Raw genomic sequence first — 20,822 nt, forward strand, 5'->3', positions numbered from 1 at the left:
TTCCCTTTTAACACTGTAAAAAAAACAGTGTTAACCTTGCTAAGTTTGGGTGTGGTACAAATATCTAAGCACAGGCTGCTTAGGAAAGGTGTATCTGTCACGGCCAGGGTATTTCAGCATGGCGCTAGGCGGGTGTTACCTGTGATGTCGTTGTGGCGCGGGCTGTCTGGTGGCGGAGCTGGTGTCTGGCGGGGGGCTTTGGCTGCTGGTGTCTGTGCGGGCCTGTTGTTACTCTGCGCTGGTAAGGCCTGGCGGCGTCTCCATTCCATTTGGCATGGGCGCCGTCGTCTTGCCTTCTGGCCATGTGATGCGGCTGGCCAATCCTGGTGAGTCACATGTTCCCTCCAGCAAGTAACAGCACGGCATGGGGTATTTAGGAAGGGTCAGTGCCTTCCTTCTTTGCCAGTGCAACGTGTATCTCAGCCTAGCTGAGAGGGAGTTCTCTGTGCTTTCCTGTTCCTGTGAATTCGCTGTCTGCCAGTCTGCCTGTCAGCTCCTAGCTCCCGCTGGACTACCCCGCTTCCTCTATCACCCTTGCCCATACCTGAGTGCCTGAGCCTCCTGACATCCTGCTCATTGCCTTAGTTCACTACCTGCATACCTGGCTATTATTTTCCTGCATCACAACCTGCATACCTGGTTGATTATTTTCAGTCTCACTACCTGCACACCTGGACAGCTCTAATTGTTTCTACTTGAACATTATCCCATTACTCCCACCACAGAACTCTTGTACACATTTATATATTCCTGGACTTTTATTTACTGCCATATTTTATGTCTACTCAAGCACTTATTTAAAAACCTAGTTTTTTATTCAAATCCACTTCTGTGATGACTCCTGCTACCACCCCGGGTCCACAAACAACCCAGAACATAACAGTTTGCACTGGCCCCATGGAGCCGGCCACGGATCAGGAGTCAGGAGTGGATTTGTTCCGGTGCATTTCTGGTCGTTTAGAAAATCTGGAAAACATGCAGCAACAGATGGCTCAATTTCTGCAAGAGATGTCCAAGCGACAGGATAGTTTGCAAACTTCCTTTTCTACCCCTGTAGTACCAGCATCTACATCCGCATCAGCGTCTGGGAATACAGGAGGCAGATCATCTCTCCGCTTACATCTTCTTTTACCAAGTAAATTTGACGGCAACCCTAAACTCTGCCGAGGATTCCTAAATCAGTGTGACATACATTTTACCCTGCAGCCTGACAACTTTCTAACTGCAAGAACTAAAGTGGCTTATATAGTCTCTCTGTTATCCGGCCAGGCCTTAGAATGGGCTTCCCCACTCTGGGAGCGCTCAGATCTGCTGCTGGATAATTACGCAGGCTTTGTGTCATCTTTCAGGAGGATTTTCGATGAACCTGGGCGTACTGTATCAGCCTCATCAAACATCATGACACTGAGACAAGGGGTCCGTCCTGTCAGTCAATATGCCGTGCAATTTAAAATTTTAGCATCAGAGCTCAATTGGAATGAGGAAGCCCTCACCTCGACCTTCTGGCATGGGTTGTCAGACCGACTAAAGGATGATCTAGTCACTCGAGAGCTTCCTACTAATCTGAACGACATGATTTCGTTGTGTATCAAAGTTGACCTACGCTTCAGGGAACGTCAGGCTGAAAAACACAGAACTGACCGGCAAAGGTCATTTGCCCCCTCCATTTCTATCTGTCCCATTCCTTCTCCTATTGAAGAGGAGCCTATGCAGGTGAATCATACACACCTCTCCAAAGAAGAACGTCAGAGAAGAATGCAAAAGAACCTCTGTCTGTACTGCGGAGAGTCCGGTCACCTGCTGATCTCCTGCTCCCGTAAAGCGGGAAATGCCATATCCTAACTGACCCTGGAGACATCAAGCTAGGAGTTATGAGCCCGTCTCCAAAAATTAAAGATTTCACGATTACCCTAGCGTTGGATCTTAAACCCAAACCTGTCTTTGCTACTGCTCTACTTGACTTGGGAGCAGCCGGAAATTTCATAACGTCCTAGTTTCCTAGATAAATTTCATTCCCTGTTCGTCTCTCAACCATGCCATCTCTCTGATCTCTATAGACGGACGCCCTCTAACTAACGGGATAGTCACCAAGGAGACTCAACCAGTATTGGTCCGAATTCTGGCACTTCATTCTGAGTACTTAAAATTTCTGGTGATATCAGAGGCCTCTCAAGAAATTGTTCTTGGTCTACCCTGGTTGCGTCAACATAATCCCAGGATTGATTGGAGTTCTATGCAGATTCTGTCATGGGGTATGGACTGTCAGAAATCCTGTCTTCCAAAAATTCGACCTGTAAGAAAGACAGTTCCATTAGTTTCTTCTGCCATTCCCAAGGAATATCAGATGTTCGCCAACGTGTTCTCTGAGCAGCAAGCAAATACCTTACCTCCTCATAGGGAATGGGACTGTCCAATTGAATTGATACCTGATAAGACACCACCTCGTGGTCGTACCTATCCACTGTCCTTGCCTGAGACTCAAGCCATGATCGAGTACATCCGGGACAACCTGGCAAAGGGGTTCATTCGCCCCTTTACTTCACCTGCCGGAGCTGGGTTTTTCTTCGTTGGCAAGAAGGACGGTGGTCTAAGACCATGTATCGATTTTCGAGGCCTTAATGACATTACTGTAAAGAATTGATACCCTCTTCCCCTGATTACTGAGTTGTTTGATAGGGTCAAGGGCTCTGTAATTTTTTCTAAATTAGATCTGAGAGGGGCTTACAACCTCATTCGTATCCGAGCTGGTGATGAATGGAAGACCGCTTTTAATACCAGAGATGGACATTTTGAATATTTAGTAATGCCTTTTGGATTGTGCAACGCCCCTGCTGTCTTTCAGAGTTTCGTTAATGAGATTTTCCGGGATCTGTTATATGTTTCGGTTGTTGTCTATCTGGATGACATACTGATTTTTTCACCCTCCGTGGCTAAACATCAAGAACATGTTAAAGAAGTTTTGACCCGTTTGAGAGAAAACCACCTTTACTGCAAACTGGAGAAGTGCGTCTTTGGTGTGCCCAGTGTACCTTTTCTCGGCTACGTTATTTCTGGCTCCAGTTTGGAAATGGACCCCAAGAAGGTACAAGCAATTCTGGATTGGACCCGACCTCAGACACTGAAAGCCATCCAGAGATTGTTGGGCTTCGCCAATTATTATAGACTCTTCATCAAGGGATTTTCTACATTGCTGGCTCCCATTACAGCCTTGACCTGCAAAGGTGCTAATCCTTCCCAATGGTCACCTGAGGCAGAGTCTGCCTTTCATCTTCTAAAACAGGCCTTTATCTCCGCACCAGTTCTTCGACAACCAGATCTGGACAGGCCTTTTTTGTTGGAAGTAGACGCATCATCTGAAGCTGTGGGAGCAGTCTTGTCTCAACGTTATGAGGACAACCGAGTCCACCCTTGTGGGTTCTTTTCTAAAAAATTCTCACCTGCCGAAAGGAACTACGCCATAGGTGAGCAAGAGCTACTAGCTGTTAAGTTGGCTATGAAGGAATGGAGATATTTACTAGAAGGTGCTAAGTTTCCATTTACTGTATTTACGGACCATAGAAATCTCCTATTTCTCAAAAACCTTCAATGTGTGAGTCCTCGTTTAGCCCGTTGGGCAATATTCTTTGCCAGGTTTCAGTTCACCCTGACCTTCCGGTCTGGAGCACTTAATCAGAAGGCTGATGCCCTATCGAGATCTCTCCTCTGTGATGATCAATCTGAACATCAAAGCAATACCCCTGTCTTGGAATCAAGAGTCTTCGCACCATTACAGATTCAGCCTCCTACGGGAAAATCATTTGTGGCCCCGGAATTAAGGAAGCGGCTTCTCACTTGGGCACATTCCTCTCGCTTCGCAGGGGACTCAGGCACTCTGAAGACCTTGGAGTTCCTGAAAAGACACTATTGGTGGCCTTCTATGAAGGCAGATATAATGGAGTTCATCTCTTCCTGCTCCTCCTGTGCCCAGCATAAATCATCACGACAAGCTCCAGCTGGGATTGCTTCCACTACCTACTCCATCACGTCCATGGACGCATTTCTCCATGGATTTCGTCACAGACCTGCCAGTCTCTCAAGGCTTCAACACTATCTGGGTTGTAATAGACCGATTCTCTAAGATGGTCCACTATATACCGTTGAAGAAGTTACCTTCTGCCCCTGACCTGGCACAGTTGTTTGTCCAACACATATTTTGTCTACATGGCCTTCCTGCTGAAATTGTCTCTGACCGTGGTGTGCAGTTTACTGCAAAATTCTGAAGCGCTTTGTGTTCTGTTCTTCAAGTGAAGTTAAACTTTACCACGGCCTACCATCCGCAAAGCAACGGCTCCACCGAGAGAGTTAATCAAAATCTAGAGACTTTCTTAAGAATTTTTATGTCATCTTCCCAGGAAAATTGGGCTGTCTTGCTGCCGTGGGCCGAGTTTGCCCACAATGCTTTCTACCACTCGTCAACTAACCAAACGTCATTTCAGGTTGTTTATGGCCTTCATCCTCGTGTTCCCAAATTCCAAAGCTTGCCTGTGTTTGATGTTCCGGCCGTGGAGGACACGGTGCGGAATTTTGCTGCCATCTGGACTCAAGTGCGGTCTGATTTGTTGAAGGCATCCCCAAAAGGGGGGGGGGGGTAATGTCACAGCCAGGGTATTTCAGCATGGCGCTAGGCGGGTGTTACCTGTGAGGTCGTTGTGGCGCGGGCTGTCTGGTGGCGGAGCTGGTGTTTGGCGGGGGGCTTTGGCTGCGCGCGTTGTTGTGTGGGCCTGTTGTTACTCTGCGCTGGTAAGGCCTGGCGGCGTCTCCGTTCCGTTTGGCATGGGCGCCACCATCTTGCCTTTTTGGCCATGTGGCCAATCCTGGTGAGTCATATGTTCCCTCCAGCAAGTAACAGCACGGCATGGGATATTTAGGAAGGGTCAGTGCCTTCCTTCTTTGCCAGTGCAACGTGTATCTCAGCCTAGCTGAGAGGGAGTTCTCTGTGCTTTCCTGTTCCTGTGAATTCGCTGTCTGCCAGTCTGCCTGTCAGCTCCTAGCTCCTGCTGGACTACCCCGCTTCCTCCATCACCCTTGCCCATACCTGAGTGCGTGAGCCTGCTGACATCCTGCTCATTGCCTTAGTTCACTACCTGCATACCTGGCTATTATTTTCCTGCATCACAACCTGCATACCTGGTTGATTATTTTCAGTCTCACTACCTGCACACCTGGACAGCTCTAATTGTTTCTACTTGGACATTAACCCATTACTCCCACCACAGAACTCTTGTACACATTTATATATTCCAGGACTTTTATTTACTGCCATATTTTATGTCTACTCAAGCACTTATTAAAAAACCTAGTTTTTTATTCAAATCCACTTCTGTGATCGCTCCTGCTACCACCCCGGGTCCACAAACAACCCAGAACATAACAGTATCTGTGTTAGTCTGTATAAGCCCAATTAAAGAGACAGTGCTTTGATTATTTCGGGTTCTTGTAGTGTCATATGAAGAACTCTTTTGACTGTATTGAAAACACAATGTGTGTATGGTGAACATACAATTAATTTGCAAGACTGTTTAAACCCACTGGTGGGTTGTGCCTCTTTTGATGGTAATACGCAGTTGCCGCTGGCAGCTAAATTTTATTAGGCGTCAAAACACTGGCTTGCCAGTGCATGATTAGGGAGGCCTGATTTCGCTACTCGGTCAGCTCAGATAGCAAGATGGAGGATATCCTCAGCGTTTTAATGAATGTAGCTGTGGCACAGGCTCAGCAAGCTCAGATGCTAGCAGTCACTGAGGCCCAGGTGGAGAGCAACAAACTGTTGCGTGCAGAGCTCAGTCAGCTATGTGAATATGCCTGAAGCCCAGGCGGCGAATTATCGGTAGCTAAAAGCTGCAATTCTGGCGCAAGTAGGGGTGACGGGGCCTGGGAAGGCACAGCGTTGCTATGACTGGCGATATAGGCCGGGGTCTGCAACACATGCTCGGTTTGCCGATCTGGCAAAGTTAACCCAGAGTTGGTTAGAGCCTGAACGATACCCGCCAGACATGATCCTGAAAATACTGGCAATTGACCATCGTGTGTGGAACCTAAAGCAGGAGCTGCAAAGATGGGTTCTGCAGAGCAACCCTCAGTCACTTAAGGAGCTTGCAGTAGCCATTGACTGATATTACGCCCTGGGAAATATAGCCCAATCAGCAGAGAAGGTTATCAAGCCGATATTCAGAAAATAATCCTCACAAGAGCGGATGGTGGCCCCAGAAGGGTTCTTTGTGTGGTGAGCCGCGGCACTTTAAGAGGAATTGCGCATATCATCAGGAACCGATGGATTGTTCGGTGGGGAGACTGGACTCCACATTCCCTGTCGGTGTGACCATGTCCTCATTCCTGGATAGCTCACTGCTGTTCTGATTGCCAGTCTTGATAGAGCAACAGACAGTGTTGGTCTTGATGGTGTCAGGCAATGAAGCCACCCTGGTGCAAAGCACTCTGGTACAATAAGGACTGATGGACCGGCTGCCACCAGTAAAGGTCCTGTGTGTCCATGGGGACACTGAGGAATATGACAGTGTCTGTCTTCACGTGACCGCAAGGGGACAAATGGTGCAAGTGATAGCGGCAATAGCACAAAGGTTGCTGTATCCCCTTATTCTGTGGCGAGACTTTCCCCTGTTCCAGTAGATTATGTTCAATCAGATCGGTCCGGACATGCTGGCAACTGAATTACCGGCTGGATGTCCAACTCTACATAATCCTGTTGCACACATTCCGGAGCCGGAGGGAGAAATCCGAAAGAATATGGAAATAGAAAAAAGAATGTCTCTTTGTTGGCGCACTAGAAAAAATAATATTAAAATATAACTTTTATTGATTTTAATAAAATATTAAGCCTCTTAAGTTTCACTCAAGAGGCATAATATTTTATTGGAATCAATAAAAGTTTTGGGAAATGTGATGATAGAACCTCTTCATCAGTAAAAGCCAACTGACAAGTGAAATTGCGATCTCATCAAGCGTGTTTCTTTGTAAGGAGAATCTTACAAAGTGATGCCATTCGTGGGACTGTTGACATTCACAGTATCAACACTATGTCAACATAGACTTTAGTAAAGGAAATATGTACAGACACTTGCCTGATATATGTAAAGGGCTGTAACTGGGCAATTATAAGTCCTAGCCCCCCCTTGCTATACCAAGTATTGCCAGTACTCACTTGGGTTTGCTGTAGTCACTGTATATTCTGTCCGTTCCTAAACGAACGGAGAGACACTCTGATATATTGTACTGATCTAGATGAGACTTGGATGATTTCCCTGTGACTGACTTCATAAAATATGTTAAATGTTTGTTGTATATTGTGTTTCTGGCTACGTTCTGTAAGTCTCCTCCCAGTAACAAGATGTCTGTCTGATTCACACAGCCGGCTTTGTCATGCTCACCCAACATTGAAGGTCATTGAGATGTTCCATTTTCGGGGGCCTTCTCAGGTCGGAGATCGATTAATTCTAAAGGCAATTGTGAACAACGCCTTCAAAGACAGGTCAGTAACTAATTGGACATGTGATTGGGTACTGTAATTTATAAATAAATGGGTATGTACTGTATATATATAATGTGTGTGTGTAAACTGTGAATGGAATGGCACCAATTCAGGAGCAGACCTATTTATTAGAAAATACCACTTTTCTCTCTATTCTGAGAGCGTCAGCTGAACCAGTAGAAATAATAGCATAGGGGATTATGCCACAGAAATGAGTTTGATGAGTGAAACTGATTCAAGCGACTAGCGTGTCTTATGTATAATGGCGATTTATAAACCAGAATGAAGTGCAGTAGTGTTCATATATATACACAGTATATGTGCATAAGTCTTGTTGCAAAGTGTAGTCGTAAAGTGCTTTGTGAAAAAAGTGCAGTGTGTGCAAAAATGTGCTACTAAAGTGCTGAAATAGATCAATAATTTAACCGTTTAAAATGGCCCCATCAAAATGGGGATGGTAAAGTGCTTAATAAATACCAAAAAATACCAGTGATATGAACAGAGTGTGATAAAGATAAATATATTGCAATGTATTTGTACATGAACAAAAATCCAAAACACAGCCTAGCAATGATTACAACTTCTAATCAACCAGGTGGATAATAAGGTGCAATGTGCTGTGCAAGTATTATTAGACAATAAGTTAATAAAAACACTCCATAAAACAATAGTTAATAACATCCAATTCATAGCACAGTAAGAGTAAAAACAAATGCTTATCTAAAGAGTACATAAAGCAAGAGGACCAGCTTCCCAACATGTTTCATCCATCTAGGACTTCATCAATATTAAAATGTTCTCCACCACCCAATTGCCTTTTAGTCACACTTGATATTAGTCTCTGCACTAACATCAGTCATGAGGAAGGACTTTTGCAATTAGGAAAGCTATTGTGACAGTCCCCACTATGTGGGCTCTCCTAATGAATTTTTCCGGTAGTTGATTGACACAATACTCCATAAAATTATGTTATGTTTGAAAATTCCTTTTTTTACAGCTACAGGGTACGGCTATGGGGTCTAATATGGCCCCAGCCTACGCTAATAGGGCAGAGGCATTACAAAAATGTTTGACCCTGGATAGGGACATGCTATTACAAAATGCTACTAAAAGCAAGGAATCGATCGACTGATCATTTCGATTACTTTTTCCATTTCTTCCCAAAAACTATGGGACTTTGTTTTGAGGCATTGGCATATTTTGGAAACTGACCCGATTTTGTAGAATTCATGCAAGAATCCACCTCTATTCGCCTACAGACGTAGCTGGAATATGAGGGACGTGATTACTTTTTCTGATTTCAGTCCACAGATGAACAGAGGGAATTGGCTATCCCTGAAAAGTGGATAGTTTCTTTGCAGTGGTTGTGTGAATTGCTGACACAGGATTATTGGCGATAGTTTTGCACATCCTAAGATTGGATTGAAATATCGTCTGAGGAATTGCATGACGTGTGAGAGCAAATATATTGTCTACCTGATTATCTGCCGTTGCCATTTGGTATAGATTGGTAAAACTATTCGAATGTTGAAGGAGCGGATTGCGATGCACCGCTCCTCTATAGAAAAAAAAAAAGCTATGATTAAATTGACCAAAGCACACCACCAGTAGCCAGGGACTTTTCTGAAGCTGGACACACTTTGAAAGATTTCTGATTCATGCCCTTGGATCAGATTAGACCAATGAGAAAGGGTGGAGATCGCCATAAGAGACTTACAACATGAATGCGAATTGATATATAAATTTGATACAATTACCCCCAGGGGACTTAATGAATAATTAAACCTGAATGTTTTTATATAGTAAGGATATTTATATAGGAGTTTCATCTAACTATGAGGGCTGCTTAAATCCTTTTGGATTAAACAATAATCATTCTAAGTAATTGTAATAATTTGTTTTGATGTGGTTATTTTTGAGATTTATTTTTGTTTGTGATTTATTCTTTGTATGTGATTTATATTGGTAGTGGTTCTGTTATTATGATTTAATGGTTTATTTTTATTTTTCGCTGTTTAGGGAGTAATAGGGGCATTTATTATTTTGTAATACATTTACAGGTTTTTTTTCTCCTTATTGGTTTATTTTGTGTTGTGATTGGGGATCGGTGCCAGAGCTGGTTGTTGAGTGCTATACTTACCCTGTTAGTTGTGCTCCAATTGTGATGGTATGGGATTAGACAGGCCCAGTGATATATTTATAATGGATTACATCTTGGATGGCTTTTTGTGTTACCATGGTTACATTATGCGGCATTGACTGGCGTGGATCCGCCGGATCGCAAGTGACATATTGCCACTTAGTACCCTGGGTACCGGAGTGCGTTTCATCATGGGGATGTGCTCCACTACGGGCATGTGGTAAGTAAGATAACACCCTTTTATGAGGTAGCAAGTGTTCAGTTTGTTTGTGTCCTTGAGAAAGGTGATTCTCCCACCGAAACAGCTGTCGGGCGATGGGCAGAAAGAGTGTGGACATGCTCTCTAAATGGCTGGCATAAGTATTCTATTTTCCTATAAAGCTGTGATATTGGAAAAACATGTTTTCTGCTATGTGAATATTAATTCTATGATGGTGCGCTGTTTCCTTTTGGCTGCTTGTCAGTTGAAAGTAGGTGTTTAAAAAAAGAAAAATAATAATATATTTTTTATATTTATAAACCTAATGTAGGGGTGCCCTCACCAGTCTTCAATGTAATTAATTTAAAAACTATCTTTATTTCATCACAATATAAAACACTACGTTTTGGTCCTCTTTGGACCTTTGTCAAGGTACATATATATATATATATATATATATATATATTATAAAACGGTCCTTTATTGTGTCATAACAACGTTTTGGGGTTTCCTCCTTTGTCAGGGACAGCAGTATATAAAGTGATCACCTAAAATGCAGACATATATACCCACAATTGAGATTGCAACTGAACTCACCTGCAGGACGCCAGCAACAGACATCCGGAGTCACGCGCCAGAACTCAATGTCGCAAGCCTCATGACGTCATTCACCTGCGCCTACAGGACGCCAGCATTAGATGTCCGGAGCCGAGTGCCATAGCTCAACGTCGCAGGTCTCATGACGTCATCCACCGGTGCCCGCGTGAGAGCATTACAAGAAAAAACAGTTGCTAAGCAACATATATTGTGACTCCGGATGTCTGTCTGCTGGCGTCCTGCAGGTGAGTTCAGTTGCAATCTCAATTGTGGGTTATATACTGTATGTCTGTATTTTAGGTGATCACTTTATATACTGCTGTCCCTGACGAAGGGGGAAACCCCGAAACGTTGTTATGACGCAATAAAGGACCGTTTTATTCATCAAAAGCCTATAGTGTGCTGCCCTTCTGATATATATAAATATATATATATATATATATATATATATATATATATAATATATATATATATTTATATATATATATCTCATTGGTACTACCCTCGTGAAGCCAGTGTTAGCTATTCTTCAGGAATAATGAGGCGGCACTCTTCTTCAATGTTATAAATTTGTATTAAGATGACATTTCACACTTGTCAAAGATAGCTAATACTGGCTTCACGAGGGTAGTACCATTGCTGCATTTATTCTGGAAGGCACCCACAACATTGACTGCAACTAACCAGAGTGCCAATCTCCACAACTATATATATATTATTTTTTTTTATTATTATTATTTTATTATATATTTATATATATATATATATATATATATATCAGAAAACCCAGCACTCACCATGTTTAAACACTCACAATGATGTATAAATAAATAAATAATGGGGATTTGGTTCATGGATTGATCAATGCATTTAAGCCCGCAGCCCACATCACGGGACCCCACTTTTCTGCAGGTCCTACACTATCCGTCACACTGATGGAAACCTGGTAGCTGTTATCATAAGGTTAGACTGAAAAATCAGTTGAAAGTATGTGATATATATATTGCAAAAAGGGTACTTGAAATGAGGACTCCAGACAGGCAGGTACTTTGTAAATCAATGTCTTTTTAATGACCGCAAACACTGCACCTTATTATAAGTGAGCATAGGCCTGGACACATACAGGCACGTAGCTAAAAGTAAGCAAATAAAAATAAAGTAAATGTCCCAGCACTCCTTGTGCTAATCAGTCATCAGTGGCTTGCAGCTACAGTTGGCCCTGGCACTACAACACTGTGTCCCTAGATCCTGGCTGCTAATCAGCATCAGGTGTGTGAGAGTTTTAAACCCTTCCTGTGCTCCAGTGATTATTCCAGCTGGGTCTGTGTAAATGTGAAAACCTGGAATGCCACACCTCCACTGCTAATGCAGAACGCACAGGTTTCACTCCAGCCTCCCTTAGAGTGGGCTGATCCCACCAGAATGTGGGCAATTCAGGTAAGAGACAACCCCTCTCACCACACATCCCCCCCCCCCCCCCCTTTCGCGTTTCCAAGTTTGGGGAAACAGACCAATGGGGTGTCATCGTAATTGGTCGCTCATTCCCTGGTTTCTTTATTGCCATTTTTGTCATATATTTCCTGCGGTCTCCTACCGCTCCAACACTGTACTTAATTCCTGTAGATTTTGAGAATCAGCGTGTATGACCCAGCGCTGCATATTCCGCCCTAGGGTTCCTATACACTGGTCAACAACTACCGTCTCTACAATCTGAGCGGCAGTGCATTTTATGATACATATTTACAACTTTAATTGCTGGTTCAGGTGAACTATAAGAATCATGTGAGATTGATTATTTAATTCACATTCAAATAAATGTCCTCTGCATCAGCAGAGGACAAGTCTATCAACCCAAGTATCTGCTGGGCATTTTAAACACTGTGCCACCCTCTCAAATATCAGCAGATACGCCTCTGGGTCAGACATTTTCTTCAGATGCTCAGCACCTGTTGTGTCCATTGACTGGGTCGCTAACTGTAACATTTGTTCCTCTGTCTTTTGATGATAGGCCAACAAATTTACTATAAAAGTTCCTCCATTTTTATAGTGAAGGGGTATGTACAAGTGTAGGTGCTTCGTCAGAGCGACTTAGTCAGAGCGTGTCACACACCCACTGATTAAGTCACTCTGACGAAACGCATTTGTGCACGTGGTATAGTGACGTCGTCACGGAGAGACCATAAAGCAGGAACAACAGCTTCCCGGGGAGACGGGGAAGCTGAACGCTGCTCGCTAGCTGCTCGCTAGGAGACGGAGTTTTGGACAGCCGTGGACCACGAACAGGCAATCTTGATATGCTGGTGTTTTCATTCCTTGATGTACGTTTTTACGAACTATTATTAAATAGTTTTAATATGCCTCACTACATAGCGCTTCCCTATTCTATCTTTGTCTAGATTCATTATTTTCCCTCTGAGGAGGTTAATAAGGGACAGCTGCTTATTATTGACGGAGGTATCTGCTCCTGCTATATTAAAAGTTGAAACAAGAAAATCTTGGCGCAATAGAATGTCAAGTTGTCCACTATGTATACAGATAAACCTAAAGCAGCCACCCACAAAATAGCTCTAACCAACTATTAATGTAAACCGTACAGAATAAGTGAACTCAATTGCAATCACTTAAGGGTGCGCTTAGTAAAATCATAAATCATACATTTTATTAAAAAGAAAAAACGAAGCATAACATTAGACATAAAGCGGATACAAAAATTATTGCAATCCACATATAATGAAGCATAAATGTTTCAGAAAAACTACCCAGTCACTGGTAATAAAAATGATACTTCCACTGGTTTTATTGTGTCCACTTTTAAATTCAAACAGGATAAGAGCTGCAGTTAGTTAGTGTCCTTAGCCGCATTAGGCCATGCATAAGACTTGATGAAATGTCTCTATCTTTTGTGAAGATTTATAGCAATTTTACATATGGCTTATAGCAGCAATAAACTTTAAACGTGTACTTATGAACAATTGTAGAAATGGTACGTAAAGCCTGTAGCAGCAATAGGGTTAGAATTTGATACAATGTCTCTGTGATCCAAAAGCAGATATGGCAGAAAGCTTGTTTGTGAGTAGCTTATAACAGTAGGATCAAGGTGTGGCAAGATAGGCTAATAAGGCACGCCAGTTTTTATATGGAGATCATAGTCCCGGTATAATTACCCAGCTCACAATTCCCACACGAAACCTGGGGGGGTAAGACTGGTCCGGTAACAGCCGCCCGCTGTGTAGCGTCTCCTAACCAGGAGAAAATCAGCAATCTGGCTCCTGGTCCAGCTGCAGATGTGAATCACAGGAGCCACACAGGATAGTGCCACACACCTTGTAGTGAGGTCCGCTGTGCTGTGATATTCAAATCAGGAACACAATCCCTCCAGATGGAAACAGTGTTTGTAGTCAAGCAGTAGATGGGTAATAATAAAAACTCCCTGAATAGTTTCTCCGTCATGTGACTGTTTTTTCAAAGGGTTAGTATACCAGAGTCTCATACAGAGGTGTCTTAAATACCTCTCCTTGCTCCAAGAACCAACACTTGTACATACCCCTCCACTGTAAAAATGGAGGAACTTTTATAGTAAATTTGTTGGCCTATCACCAAAAGACAGAGGAACAAATGTTACAGTTAGCGAGCCAGTCAATGGGCACAACAGGTGCTGAGCATCTGAAGAAAATGTCTGTCTCAGATGACCCAGAGGCGTATCTGCTGATATTTGAGAGGGTGGCACAGTATTTAAAATGCCCAGCAGATACTTGGGCTGATAGGCTGATGCAGAGGACATTTATTTGAATGTGAATTTTTTTTTTTTATAAACTCTTTTTATTGAGCATATCACAAAAAAACAGTATAATCCAGTATTCAAAAATAATTTTAAAATGGAAACTGTACTATTTCAGAACAATAATATAATATAGTAGAAGATTTTCTTGTTATAAGAAAATAAGGAATATAGAAGCAAGAGAAATATCTTGCAGCAACGGTGTGGCAGACCGTTTAAAAATAGAGAAAAGAGAAGAAAAAAAAAAAAAGGGAGAGAAACGGAAAAGACTTTAGGGAAGACAAAGAAGAATAAGAAGAGAAGAGAGTGGGTGAACTCCATATAGAATCACTCTTTTACAATCTAAACATAATAGAGAAAAAATATAAAAGGAAAATTTAAAAGGAAAATTTAGTTGTTAAATGGAGAGGTAACATTTTAGTATGTCAGCCAAGGGGACCAAATTTTATCAAAGGTTTTGGATGTATTACGTAATAAAGCTGTCATGTATTCCATCTTGTATATATACCAGATACGTGATAATATTGCCTGCATTGGAGAGGGATAGGGGTTTTTCCAATCCGCTGCAATTTGGCATAGCAGATACTATGTGTCGGAATAACCTATTCTGAAACCGGGACAGAGAAGGCAGATCCAAGGGAAGTAGAAAATGCAGAGGATCATAGGGAATCGCAATCTCCAAAAGGTGCGAGAGGAGATCGATAACCTCCTGCCAAATACTAGCTAATTTGGGACAAGACCACCAGATGTGCAAAAAGCTGCCCTCTCCACCGCAACCCCTCCAGCATCTATCTGAAGCATCGGGAAACATTACTTGTAGCCGCGATGGAACATAATACCATCGGTAGAGCAATTTATAAATATTTTCCTTAATTTTGACGCAAATAGAACTGGTGGCGGCGTTGTCCCAGATCTCCGTCCAATCCTCAGCATCTATAGAGTGTCCCAAATCTCGTTCCCACGCTAACTCATGAGGGTCCCAATTGGAGCTAACTTCCCCTAGTAAGGAGTAAATAGTAGAAATAAGACCCCTAGTGGAGGGTCATCTCCAACATAAAGACTCAAAAGAAGTCAAAGATCTGCTAATCAGAATCGAGCTAATTTTGGAGTGGAAATGTCTAATTTGTAAGAACCGAAAAAAATCTTTGGATGGAACTGCCACTCTATCCCGGATTTCAGAAAATTGTGGGAAATTAGTATCTATAGTGATATCATTTACATAATAGATATTGCTCGATGACCAGGCAGTAAAAGATGACTTGCATAATCCAGGAGGAAAAGATGGATTATGAAGTAGTGGTATCAAAGGGGACGGGGCTGGAGCTAACTTAAAACATCTATTGGCTAAATCCCAAACTGCTAAAGAACGAGAAATTACTGGGTGAGAAGAAACTGTCCGGGGGCGATTAATCTTAGGTAGCCACAAGAGGGAGGATACAGTGGCCAGTCCCAGCTCCTCGGCCTTGATAGCCACCCAGACCTTCCCTGCAGAGAAGTTACACCACTGAGCACAATGAGAGAGCTGCGCAGCGTAATAATATTTTTAAAATCGGGAATACCCAGACCCCCACCCCTGGAAGGCCGCTGAAGCAACTTTAGTCTAATCCGCGGGCGTTTCCGGTTCCATATGAAATATGAGGTTTGGTACTGAAGGAATTTGAACACGTATGGAGGGATGTAGATCGGAAGGGTCTGAAATAAATACAAGAGCCGAGGGAGAACGCTCATCTTAACTGAATGTATTCTACCTATCCAAGAAATAAAATAATTGGACCAGTCACACAAATCGGACTTAATACAATCTAGAAGGCGGGGAAAATTTGCCTGAAACAGCTGATGATGATGATGAGTTAAGAAAACACCAAGATATTTGATCTTTTTTTTATGCCAGGTACAAGGGAGCATGGTCTCTAGGGTTTGCTTTAGAGTAACAGGGATACAGAAATCAAGAACTTCAGTCTTGGTGACATTAATTTTATAACCCGAGTGTTGGGAATATGAATTTATTTCCTCTAAAAGTGAATTTAGGGATTGGGCTGGGTCAGTGAGAGAAACTAAAATATCGTCGGCATATAATGCGATTTTATATTCAGAGGGGCCAGTGGATATTCCCGAGATAGCTCTATTACAACGTATCCTTGCCGCCAGGGGTTCCATAATAAGAGCAAATATTAAGGGAGAGAGGGGACAACCCTGCCGAGTACCGTTAGTGATCCCAAAACTGGAGGAGTAGACACCATTAACCGAAAATTGTGCTGTGGGGGAAAGGTAAAGTGCCGCAACGCCATCTAAAAATTTGCCTGAAAATCCCATTTTGTCGAGGACAGCGAATATGAAGGGCCAGGAAATGCGGTCGAAGGCCTTCTCCACGTCTAGAGCTAAAATCAGAAGGAAGTTTCCTTTTATGAATAGAATGTATCAGATCAATGGCCCGTCTGGTGTTGTCCGATGCCTGACGTTCAGGTATAAACCCGACCTGATCCGGATGTATCAAATAAGAAAGCAAAGGAGCTAACCGAGTCGCTAAGATTTTAGCATAAATTTTCAGGTCGACGTTTAATAATGAAATCGGTCTATAATTAATACAATGAGTAGGATCACGATCAGGTTTAGGAATCATTACAATATCGGCCCGAGTTGTATCAGGAGCAAAAGAAGCACCCTCCAAAATATCATTAAATAGAGATGTAAGATGTGGGGCAAGTTCCTTTGTAAACAGTTTATAATATTGGGCTGTAAACCCATCAGGGCCTGGGGCGGCAGAGGAACGTATTGATCTAATAGCAGCTATCGTTTCTTCATCTGAGATACGGTCGTTGAGAATAGATAGTTGGGATTCTGAGAGCCTGGGTAGGGAAGTAGAGGACAAATATGAGCGCACCCCCTCGGCTCCAGCAGAAGTGGGATAGGAAGATTCTGATAAATTATAAAGAGAACTATAAAAGGTGCGAAATTCCTCAGCCATAACCTCAGGATCATAGGTAAAAGAACCGGAAGACGGAGAGTGTAACTTTTCTATCGCACCTAATGCTTGTTTGCGACGCAGTTTATTGGCTAATAAAGAATCAATTTTGTCAGATTTATCATAAAAGCGTTGACGAAGTTTTTGCAAAATAAGCGCAGCGCGGCGAGACAAAAGGGCATTAAGCTGAACTCGTAGTTTCTCAATTTGGGTTAGCACGGAAGCGCTAGGGGATGTTTTATGCTGAATCAACAGTACTGAGATTTGTGACTCAAGGGAATGAATTTCTTGTGCAGCCGCTTTCCTAACCGCTGAGGATTTAGAAATGAGAAAACCCCGTATAGTAGCCTTATGGGCTTCCCAGAGGATACTAGAGGAGAGTACCGATCACTATAAGAAATCGACCCTCTGGGTCTGTCACAGTTTTAATGTGGACAAAAGGGATATTACGCCTAATTAAAATGGCTACCCCACGTTTTTTACAATTCGCTGAAGCAAAGAAGGTCTGGGCAAACCACCTTCCCTGGAGCTGAGAATGCGGGCCCATAAGATGCGTCTCTTGTAAAAATGCAACATCGGCTTTCTCCCTCCTACAAGCCCCCAAGAAAACGGTACGTTTCTTAGGAGAGTTAAGACCATTTACATTAATGGATAACAATTTAAGAGACATGGAGAGAAATATAAAGAAGTGCTACAGACATAACACACAGATATAATAAGTCAAAAATTTGGCCCAAGTAGAGCCACCCTTGAGGACAGAAAGAAAAAAAAAAGGGGAAGAGAGCCACAGAGAAAAAACGGCACACAAAAAAAAGAAAGAAACAGAGAACCCATTTGGGTAACAACCCTGGTAAATTGGGTCCAAAGCAAGGACCGCAATAATATCAATCAGCATAACATTAATCAAAAATATTAAAGGAAGCATGGGGGGTAGTGAAAGGACCGTCCAATAGAATCAGGACTGCCTGGACCCTTAAATATAAGATCGGCTATAACCAAATCAAACAAAAATCCCTGTAATACAGGGATCATAAACCTGTGTCAATATATATAGAAAAAAAAAAGGGGAGGGGGAGGGAGTAGAGTGGGAAAGACAAGGGGAAGAAAGAAACATTATCTAAACATCGTAATATTCATACAAATAATAACTACGTATGTCGCAGAGAACCAAAAGGGGAGGACTTTTCCTCCTAGCAAACTTCAAAAAGAACATTGTAAGGAGCTTAAACCCTATTATAAAGAGAATATACACCAGGGAGTGACCGAACAGTTCAAGTGGGGTCACAGTCCTTAGTATGGTGACGGGACACCCTGGTCCAGTCCGGTGAAGGAGGTTGGGAGCGTTGAGGTTTGGGAGAGGCTGCAGCAGTCACCGGATCAGAAGTCGGCGTCGGAAGAAGATTAAGCTTGGCTAATAAATCTTGACCTTGAGTGAGGGTCTTGAGACTATGCACAGTGTTGTTTGCTGAAACCTGAAGCATAAAGGGGAATCCCCAGCGATATCGGATTTGATGCTGCCGTAGAATCTTAGTGACTGGCTGAAGATCCCGCCGTTTCTGAATAGTAGAGGGAGCCAGGTCCTGGAATATTGTAACTGCATATCTTGGAAAGGTATCACTGGAGAGTCTCGAGTAGCTAACAAGATCCGCTCCTTTGAACGAAAATAGTGCAGGCGAACTATAACGTCTCTAGGAGGTTGAGTAGGAGAGGGCTTCGATCGGAGTGCTGTATGGGCTCTATCACACAAACAATCTTCATTTGTAAGAGCTGGAACTAAGTGTTGGAAAAAGTCTTTTAGAAATGACGGTAAGGAGGTGCCAAGGACTGATTCTGCTAAATTACGGATACGTAAGTTGTTGCGACGAGAACGATTCTCTTGGTCCTCTTGTCTTTCTTTGAGAGTCTCCACCTCGTCATGAAGTCTAGAGAGTTCTTTATCAAGATGGATTTGGGAACGGCATAAGTCGTCCGATTTAGATTCCAGCGCATCCGTTCTGTTGCCAAGAGATGTCAATTCTGATTTAAATTCTGTTATAGCTTTTGACAGTTCTTGCTTGAAAGCAGATTGAACACCCTCCAACAAACCAGTCATAACCACCTGAATTTGAGGATCAATACCAGCTTCGGGTGAACATGGGGAGGAGGGGGATTCTGGGGGTAATGACGAACTCTGAGAACCCTTGGATTTAGATCCGAAGAAATTTGCAGAGGATGGTGGAGGTTTCTTACCTCTCTGCGACATAGTGAAATAATAATACTAAAAAAAAAACATATAGTATGAAAAGTGAGACACAGGGCTCTACAATAATAATCCAGGCAAGTTGGGTGACAATATTAAGCTAACCTCTTTAACTCCAGAGATGCACCATCCAGGAGAATCTTCTGCCTCAGACAAAAGAGTGTGGGAGGCTGGCAGAAAAATATAATAGCAAATGGAGGTACACCGATTGTGGCTGTAATTGGATCTTGGTGTAATGAGTTAAACCAGTTAGGCTAGTGAAAATAAACTGGATATAGTACAAAGAAGAGAAAGCACTGCAGAGTAACAGCTATATGGCAGGAGCTGATCTGCAGGCTTAATCCTGCAAGGGTTAAAACTTTAGCTCACAGGAGGGCAGCCTTTGAGCACCTGAAAAAAAATATAGAAAGGGCCAGGGAGCCACCTGCACTGTAGATGCGTCTGTACAGCCAGGGATATATATCTGGGCAGAGCAGAGCTTTGTACTTAGCCTCCAGAGCGATCTCCGGTTCCCTCACCGCTTCCAGGCTGAGCAGGGGATTTCAAGATGGCGGCGGCGCTCCCTTTCTACAGGCGATGGTCAGCGCCAGGCGCCCATACAGGTCCGGATGGAGGGCAAACGGATGGGTCCCTCTGGATGCCTCCGCAGCCGCCTCAACCCGGGGATCTCAGCAGAGGAGAGTCGCGATCCGCGGTCCGCCACGAAAATTTAGGTCCCGGCTTCAAGGGGGAAAGATAGGCCACAGCCTGCAGGAAGGTAGGAGACCTTCCCCGGCTCCGTAGCTCTACCCCCGCGATGTCCACTGGAGCTGGGCAGTGACAGGGAGCTCGTAGGGGACACTGAGGCCAATTTCAGCCGGGCAAAGGTGGTGCTTTACTGCCTCTTTTCCAGGAGCCCCTGGCATGCACGACTTGTCTAGATGGCTGTCAAGCCACGCCCCCCTGAATGTGAATTTAATAATTAATCTCACATGATTCTTTTGGTTCACCTGAACCAGCAATTAGAGTTGTAAATATGTATCCAATGTATCATTAAAGTGCACATATTAATAGTTAAAACTTTGTGGACAACTTCAATACAATTATGACAAAGAATGTGACATTAGAAAACAAAAAATAAATAAATCCATGGATTTCTTTAACATTAGAAAAGGCATCGCTCATAGATTACTAGGAGATAACAACTACATCTAAATCTCTCATTCGAATCCTAGAGCCTCAATGGCTCAATGAAACAAAGAGCTGCACACAGATCCCAGAGACCCGAGGAAATTGATTTGTCTAGAGCTCTTAGTTGGAACAATAGTTGCACTCTATATATATATATATATATATATATATATATATATATATATATATATATATATATATTATACAGATAG

The 20,822-nt window shown here is 43.0% G+C and overlaps 1 protein-coding gene across 5 annotated transcripts in view; it reads left to right on the forward strand.

The window, feature by feature from the left end:
• ACOT11 (acyl-CoA thioesterase 11) overlaps nt 1-20,822 on the forward strand; it is a 61,927-nt gene that overhangs the window by 21,125 nt on the left and 19,980 nt on the right. For all 5 annotated transcript variants that reach the window (XM_088479331.1, XM_088479327.1, XM_088479328.1 and 2 more), the window contains one exon: nt 7,406-7,525. In XM_088479331.1, the coding sequence (XP_088335457.1) occupies nt 7,406-7,525 (120 nt within the window). The remainder of the gene's footprint in view (nt 1-7,405; nt 7,526-20,822) is intronic.

This window comes from Taudactylus pleione, unplaced genomic scaffold (assembly GCF_031769625.1).
Source record: "Taudactylus pleione unplaced genomic scaffold, aTauple2 ptg000230l, whole genome shotgun sequence".
Lineage (NCBI taxonomy): Eukaryota > Metazoa > Chordata > Amphibia > Anura > Myobatrachidae > Taudactylus > Taudactylus pleione.